At 54.1% G+C, this 8,198-nt stretch overlaps 3 protein-coding genes across 3 annotated transcripts; 2 read left to right on the top strand and 1 right to left on the bottom strand.

Moving 5' to 3' along the window:
* Positions 1 to 999: 999 nt before the first annotated feature.
* Positions 1,000 to 3,356, top strand: ColSpa_06284 (glucose-repressible alcohol dehydrogenase transcriptional effector; the record flags this gene model as incomplete). The annotated part of the gene is made up of 2 exons (XM_049272496.1): positions 1,000 to 2,086; positions 2,137 to 3,356. The coding sequence occupies 2 exons, from the start codon at positions 1,000 to 1,002 to the stop codon at positions 3,354 to 3,356; spliced, it is 2,307 nt and encodes a 768-aa protein (XP_049128453.1).
* A 1,694-nt stretch (positions 3,357 to 5,050) lies between these two features.
* On the top strand, positions 5,051 to 6,193 carry ColSpa_06283 (STIP1 y and U box-containing protein 1; the record flags this gene model as incomplete). Its single annotated transcript, XM_049272495.1, has 2 exons — positions 5,051 to 5,512; positions 5,540 to 6,193. The coding sequence occupies 2 exons, from the start codon at positions 5,051 to 5,053 to the stop codon at positions 6,191 to 6,193; spliced, it is 1,116 nt and encodes a 371-aa protein (XP_049128452.1).
* Positions 6,194 to 6,732: 539 nt separating this feature from the next.
* On the bottom strand, positions 6,733 to 7,629 carry ColSpa_06282 (kynurenine formamidase; the record flags this gene model as incomplete). The annotated part of the gene is made up of 1 exon (XM_049272494.1): positions 6,733 to 7,629. The coding sequence occupies one exon, from the start codon at positions 7,627 to 7,629 to the stop codon at positions 6,733 to 6,735; it is 897 nt and encodes a 298-aa protein (XP_049128451.1).
* Between the last annotated feature and the right edge of the window lie 569 nt (positions 7,630 to 8,198).

Raw genomic sequence — 8,198 nt, 5'->3', positions numbered from 1 at the left:
GATACGCGTTTTCGCGATTCTCACCGCACCACACCATGGAAACCGCACCACTTGGACCGTGTTGAAACCACTGCGAGCATCAAACCACACTGTTCCTCTTTTTCCGTCACGAGCCAGGTCACGTTCGGATTTTTGGCGGGCCTTACCGCTTGGCCCGTGCAGCTGTCGCATCACGTGACGGCGCTAGAGCTCGCACCTCTCGCCAGGCGTGGTGTCCTGTATCTGCTCTATGGTCAAGATCGAGTCAATCCTGCCCACCACGGCTCAATCTTTTGATCATCTGCATCTCCGACCGGCATTTTTCAGTCCCAGTATTCATTGGCTGCTTCAGAGATATCGCAAGAATCGCACTGCGCCCACTCGTTACGGTATGTCATCCGCCCATTCCCCGCCCTGGGGGTCGCCAGGGGTGCGTTGCTCGAGCCGAGCCTTTGTCGCAACTCGACCCAGCCCCAACTGCTACTCCTCCCTTTGCTCCTTTGACCTTGCCCCATCTTCATGTCTTACTCCTCCAAGCTCGCCTCACTGACGAGATACATCCTTATCCAGACACTCCTCCGCCGCATCCAGCCCTTCTCGACACCATTGAACAGCTTTTGCTCTTAACGTACGCTACATGCCCCATTGAGATTGAGCTTGAATCGACCTCCAGCCCAACCAACGCCAGACCCCTCCTAACCGTATATATCATCAGATCGAGGAAAAATCCCACACGTCCCACACGCGCGAGACACGAGACTCGACACACACCCACATCTTTGACGCGGTTCATGGACGCCTGTGGATAGCACAAGCACCTTGCGCTGCCGGGCCTCTCCATTGTCCGAACAAATACTCGATGCAACTGGACCCGGTCTTCGAATCCCATGCGCAAACGCGAGCTACCCCGACTTTCCCTCGTCTCCAATCTCACATAACTTGCTGCTGCGCACCCGGTGCCTGCTCCTCGCCTGCATCTTAATCTGAGGCACCACTACACCCACCGCGAATGTCAGGTAGATGGCCGATGGTACTCACTATCTGGACCACCCTGTCGGAGATCTCTACCTCAACCCCCTCATATCGAAAGAAACCGCCGCCACCGACGCCGTACTACTGAACACGCTTCTGAGCCGACTTGCTACGAAAGACTCCTCTCCAAACCCTTTATCCAACCCGAACTCACGGGCCAATCTGCTAGGGATGTTCTCCCAGAATCACCAGCAGGGCCACAACTCCCGCATCAATGGGGGCCCCGGCGGCCGGGGGATCCCTATGCTGTACAACTACCAACAGCAGCAGCAACAGCACCACCAGACGCACCTTCAACACCACCAAGCTGCCCAGGCTGAACATGCTGCCCACAATGGCAACGGCGGCGTGATGGGCCACCACTCTGCCTTCTCCTCCGGCGTTATGGGGAACTCTAGTCCATACAGCACAAATGGCTTACAAAATGGCCAGGGGGGATCGACGCGGGGTGGTCAGGCGCAGCAGATTACCGAACACTGGGCGGAACAGCTACGGCTCTACGAGGAGTCCAAGCAAGCCCACCGCGCCATGACCGAACAAAACCAGCCGCATTACTACGCCAGACTCAAGGCCTCGGAGAATCGTGGTATTGCGGGACCTTCGCCTACCTCGGGCAAAAACGGCGACGACGATGCAGATGATAGGAGACGGCCATACAGCGTGGAGAAGAACGCCAAGGAACGGCAGAACTGGCACAACATGGACCTGAGCGGCCAGGGGCTCCGAAACCTTGCTCCGGCTCTCTTCCGCTACCAGTTCCTCCACGATCTCTTCATTGCCTCCAATAGACTACAGACCCTACCCCCGGCCATTGGTCAGTTGCGTCAGCTGCGTTACCTCAACGTGTCATTCAACCAGATCAAAGACCTTCCCGCCGAACTCGGCATGTGCACTTACCTCAATCAGCTGCTCCTCTTCGATAACCAGATCCACACCCTCCCCTTCGAACTGGGCTCTCTACACCTGTTGGACGTTCTTGGCATCGAGGGCAACCCCCTTGACCCGGATATGAAGCAAGAAATCATGGAGAAGGGCACAAAGAGCTTGATCAACCTCCTCAAGGAACAGGCTCCCGGTATGCATACCTTTCCGAGCCTTATTTTATCGATAACTAACCTTCTACAGTGCCGCTGCCGCCCTCCCCTCGAAAGTACATTACTGTTCAAGAAGATGTTTCGCCTACTTTGGAAAAGGTCAAGGTCTTCTCTTGGAACGTCCTGTGCGACAAGTACGCGACGCCGCAAACGTATGGATACACGCCGACGGGTGCTTTGAACTGGGAATACCGAAAGGCCTGTATTTTTGACGAGTTACGCGAGAAGGACGCCGATCTGCTGTGCTTGCAGGAGATCTCCACCGAGGCGTTTAAGGAGGAGTTCAGCCCGGAATTGGCGCAAATGGATTACAAGGGTGTACACTGGCCGAAGACCCGAGCGAAGACGATGGCCGAGAAGGATGCGCAGGGGGTCGACGGTTGTGCGACATTCTACAAGGCCAGCAAGTGGATTCTGCTTGACAAGCAGGTTATTGAGTTTGCCGCCATCGCTATCAACCGCCCGGATATGAAGAACCAGCACGATGTCTTCAACCGTGTCATGCCAAAGGACAACATTGCTGTTGTCGTCTTCCTCGAAAGCCGAGTCACAGGCTCACGCATCATCCTGGTCAACGGACATTTGGCATGGGAGTCGGTCTTGGCAGATGTCAAGCTTATCCAGACCGGTATCTTGATGGAACAAATTACGAAGCTCGCCGAGAAGTATGTTCGCTGGCCGGCACTCAAGGACAAGAAACCCATTACCTTCTCTGCTACCGGCAAAGACGGGGAGGAGCCACCGCCACCAGCAAAGGAGCCGGGTCCCAGCCAAGAATACCGAAACAACACCGACATCCCCCTGCTGGTGTGCGGAGATTTCAACTCGACGGAGGACAGCTCGGTATACGAGCTGTTATCCATGGGACGCGTCCCACCCAATCACCAAGAGCTGTCCAGCTTCCAGTATGGCAGCTTCACGCGAGACGGGATCGAGCACCCTTTCAGCTTGCGGGACGCCTATGCACATATCAAAAACACCCCCGACGAGATGCCTTTCACCAACTACACTCCCGGTTTCTCCGACGTCATCGATTACTTGTGGTACTCAACCAACACGCTCGAGGTGGTGGATCTCCTGGGACCGCCCGACGCTGAATACCTTAAGCGGGTGCCAGCGTTCCCTAACTATCACTTCCCCGCCGACCATATCCAGATCATGGCCGAATTCGTCATCAAAGCCAGGAAGGACAAGAAGTCGCCCCACCCGGAACCGGATTTTGGATCAGGAAGCCAAGGGCAAGGCCGATAGACGAGAGGTTCGACGACTTGATTTTCGTACTGTAGTCTCCAAGGGTCGTCGCGTGCGTTCAGGGAAATTCTTTTGCCGGAGTTTAGGATTGCGATGCGTTTCGCGAATCGGAGGAACTGGCGGGGGATGGTCTTTTGGGGGAGGGTGGCGAAGTTCACGAGATTCAAAAAAAAAAACAACGAAAGAGAAACGGAGGGAATGGGGTTCGTCGGCGGATATGCATTGTCACGCGTGGTACGAGGGGACGCCTGGGTGTGGACGGCGGGGGTGGAGGGGCTTTTGTAGATGGAAGGGTTGCTGACACATAGCCAACCAGCTGCGTTTTCTCTTGCACTTTGTTCTCTCTCGTTTGATCGTCGGGCTCTTGGGAATTCTTGAGGCTCTGCTTCATGTGAAATAGGGCGTTATCTTCGTCTCGAGCGGAACGACTGACTGCGTGGGGGATGTAGGCTAAAACATACTCCTGGGCGTAACTCTGGACGTAGGTATTGGGCACGCCTTTGAGTGGCCAACAGTCTTTGGCATTATCGGATGTTGGTCTTTTGGGCACACATATCCATACACCGTTCCAACGGACGAGGTTCGTTTTGATGTGCCCTCTTGATGCAGCCATGTCTCATAGCCCACCGAGCAAGCTTCAGCATTGGATACCAGGAATACAACAATATTACCGGGGAGCGAGAGGTCGCTCAGTCGAGCAGCAGCTCACCCATCACGTGAGAGCAGTAAAATGCAACCGCGCAGCTTGGAGTGGGCGCTGGACAAGGAATGGCAAATACTTTGGGACAAGCGCTTATGTACGGAGCAGTTGCCGGCATCCGAAAAGCTTAGGCTCGCCGCGCCCGTGCCCTTCCATTGCTGGCCCCGGCTTCCATCCCGTCTCTTGCTTTCTTCGTCGTTCACCTGTACTATGACAGTTTCATACGAGGTCGCTCGCTCACTCGTCTTCCATTGGTTCTTCATCTGCCGTCAGCTCCCTTGTGAGGCCCGCAACGACTACCACAGGATAACCTAGACCGTCTCCTTCAGGAGCGAACGTTTGCCTCTCGGTGAGATCGAGGTGAGTGAGCTTACTGCTCCCTCTTTCCGGCCCGGCTGGGACATGTCGAAGAGCTACGCAAGCTAGTGCTGACGTTAGGAGTAGCTCGCAATCAGCCCTAGCTTAGAAAGGGGGGCCATCTAGCGACTCTGGCGGATCAGAAATAACATCAAATAGCCGCGTTAACTACTAGAAATCTTTGGAAAGCTAGGCTTTGCATACCTTTCTTGGTCTCTCGAAGTTTTGCACAACAGCCGTTGAAGATTGCGGTGTCTGATAACTTCGGCCTTGAAGACTGGGTTCAGTTGGAATGCATGCACGGTACGGGGGTGAATCGTGACTGTTACAATCACCAGCCAAGTGCTTATATCAGATTCCGTGGATGAAGCTGACACGCCGACCCAACTTTCTGCTGGCTCGTTTTGATTATTGATGACAATCCTGCAGGATTGAGGGGCATAAAGAGGTGTGTTGGCTATTGGCGTCGATGTTTCTGCGGCTTCCAACCCTGACCTTTCAAACTTTCTACCTTCTCTTTATCGTCCTCGCCCTTCGGACACTAGTATACACCGTAACCAAAATACTAAACGCTTCCCTAATCCATCGCAGCCAACAGGCAACCCAGTTATCACCGTCTTGAACAATCAGTGCCACAATGGGCTCCGAGATCTACCTCGTTACAGGGGGCTGCGGCTTCCTGGGCAGCCACATTGTCGAAAAGCTCCGCGCGGCGTACCCGGACGCCCGCGTTGCCGTCTTCTCGCGCAACCCGACGACGAACCTCTTCCCGGGTGTGACATACCATGTGGGCGACATTTCGTCCCTAGACGACGTCGCGCGGGTCTTCAAGGAGGTGAAGCCGACCGTCGTCTTCCACTGCGCGGGGATGATGACCATTGGACGCAAGACCATGACGGATGAGTTTGTCCGGAGAATCAATCTTGATGGGACAAGGCAAGTATTGGATGAGAGCAAGAGAGCCGGTGTCAAGGCCTTTGTGACAACTAGCAGTGCAAGCGTCGTGCAGAAGGAGATGTTCCGGGACATCCACGGGGCTGACGAGAGTTGGCCTCTTGCCGAGGATGGAGATGACACATTGGCTTATCCCAAGACCAAGGTAAGTGGTCTGTTGTTGCGGTCATAGACCGTTGGGCAAGGCGACCAAGAAAGAACACTGATTGGACTCAAGGCGGCCGCCGACAAATTGACGCTCGCATACGACGACCCTGCCGGCATGCGCACCTGCACCCTCCGCCCTGCCGCCGTTCACGGCGAGCGCGACAACGACATCACGCCCGCCATCATGCGCAACCTCCGCCTGGGCCGCCACAAGCTCCAGATCGGCGACAACACGAACCTCTCCAGCACGACCTATGCCGGCAACGCGGCGGACGCGCACCTCGCCGCCGCGGACAAGCTCCTCCACGCGCCCGAGGGGGTCGCGGGCGAGGCCTTCTTCATCACCAACGGCGAGCCGATGCGGTTCTGGGATTTCAGCAGAGCTGTATGGCGGGCTGCCGGGGACAAGACGCGGCCAGAGGAGATTCGGATCGTGAGCATGACGGTAGCGCTGGCGTATGTCTGGGCGCTGGAGTGGATTTATTGGTTCAAAGGGGAGCTTCCGCCACTGACTAGGCAGATTGTGAGGTTCACGGGGATGAGTCGGTGGTATGTTATTGACAAGGCCCAAGAGAGGCTTGGATGGAGGCCCGAGGTTAGTCAGGAGGAGGGGATTAGGAGGGCTGTGGAGTGGTATCTGGAGAAGGAGGAAAGGGAGGCCGCTAAGGAGAGATCGTGAGAGAAAAGCAAGTACTGACGCAGAGTGGCCGTCGAAAAAATCAAAAAGCTATCTAGGGAGATTAAACTGCCTTACGTGGAACGAGATGTACTTGCAAAAGAGCGTATTTCATTTGTTCAATACTAGGCCTGATTGGTATGTCGAAGCTCTTGAACTAATAGTCGCTCGAAATATTCATCATGGTGATGCGTACCTAAGGTTCATTCACACACAATTTGCATCTGACTATAAGAACTCATGTTGCTCGCCAGATATTGGTTGTCGTGAGTCGTTGGATCGCTTCAAACGTATTTTGAAACAGCTGAATTATTCGTCGATCTAGAATAAAAAAACGGGCTTCACTTAAAAACAACTTGATGGACTTGAATGATGAAACGGAACAACTCCAAAGCACATCTTGCCAACGAGCTTCCTGACTTATATTTTGCTTGGCTTACATTCTCAATTCTTTCCTAAAGAAGTGACAGATATCTCTTTGACTAGTTGATGCTTCAGAACCGATCAGTCATTTTCCAACTGAGCCTGACCATTGACACCTTTCAAGACTGTGCTTTCAACAGAGCCAGAGTTTCTGTGAACGCTGTTGCCAGAGCCATACCATTTCGCCAAATGTCATTGTGCGTGCCCTGAAGCTCGATAAAATGAGTTTTTTCCTCCAGCTCAGGCAAGCTTCCCAAGGTAGCCTCCATGGTCTCTGCCTGATCCCACGGAACAAGTCCATCATCCCTGCTGTGTGCCAAAATGAAGGCTTTCGGGCCCAGTGCTGCGTACTTCTCAGCTCCTACTTCGGAAGGACTTGCTTCCACCAACTGGTCTTCCCTCATGGCGTTGAGAACGAGGTAGTCATAACTGGGATTGGTGATGTGGAGTTGCGGGTAGTCGTAGATTCCGCTAATACCCAAGACAACCGCAGGCTTTGGCACGGAGGGGTCTTGAAGCGTCTCCAGGGCGGCGAGATAGGAGATCTGAGCGCCGACGGAGTGACCAGAGAGGACGTAGTTTCCATCAATGGGGTAGTGCTTGTTCAAGTCTTTAAGCGCGGCAACAGCATCGTTCAAGTGATCTGGCCATCTCGCGTTCTGCAGTTCGTTTGACGGGGTGTTGTTGGGCTGGACGCCGGGCAGAGCAGAGAGACGATAGTTCAATGAGGCAATTCCAGCGACTTGGTTCGCGACAATGTCTGAACTGTTGGCCTCGAGTGAGGCAATGGCCGCATTGACGCCCGTCGAGTTTTGAGCAAGGTCGCGGTAGAAACCCCCATGAATCCAAACGAGCCAGTACTTGCCGGCCGAGGCAGACCCGTTTCCGGAGGAAGAGGGGATGTAAACGTTGTATGTCTGGAGGACGTTAGGGCCGTATTGGTAGGTAGTCGTCTTTGCACCGGCCATAGTAGCACTGATCAGCACTGAGACGATGAATGTGACCGAAAATCGCATGTTGACTGCAAGATTGAGCTTGCGTGCAATGATCAAAAACCGGCGGAAACCCAATCTACATATAACGGTCATCCATCGTTTCACGATTCCAAAGGAAGGCAGGACTAAGGGGAATGCTGCATATCAGGCATTTCAACTAGGCTTAATGAGTAGAACACGTCCGGTTAGAGCCGACATGGGTTTCTCCTGCGTTAGGGCACGCAGAGAGCAGCCTAGCCCAGAAACAAAGGATTGCCGGTGACGAAGTCTCATTGGGTGATGACGCCAAGTTTTTGGACCACTTGCCTATCAGTGATTGAGGAACGGCCCGGGAGACTTGGCGGAACGGTATCTTGCCTATCGCCCACCTTGATTGAGATATCCGGCTTCCGCTCCGCGTGGGGTCGCCAAAAAGCCGGGATTGCTAGTGCTGACGGCGTCATGAGGACGGAAGCTTCAATGACGATAACAACTAATTTTCAATAGAGGAGACCATGTGAGGAGCCAGAAATTGCGAACATCAAGACTTTCGTTCCATTTTGAAGAGCCCAAGGTCAGAGTATTAGCTTCGAATGAGACGACCCACTGGG

The sequence above is a fragment of the Colletotrichum spaethianum genome (assembly GCF_022836535.1).
Source record: "Colletotrichum spaethianum MAFF 239500 DNA, contig15, whole genome shotgun sequence".
In the NCBI taxonomy this organism is placed as follows: Eukaryota; Fungi; Ascomycota; class Sordariomycetes; order Glomerellales; family Glomerellaceae; genus Colletotrichum; species Colletotrichum spaethianum.
This window is presented reverse-complemented; position numbering and strand designations above follow the sequence as displayed.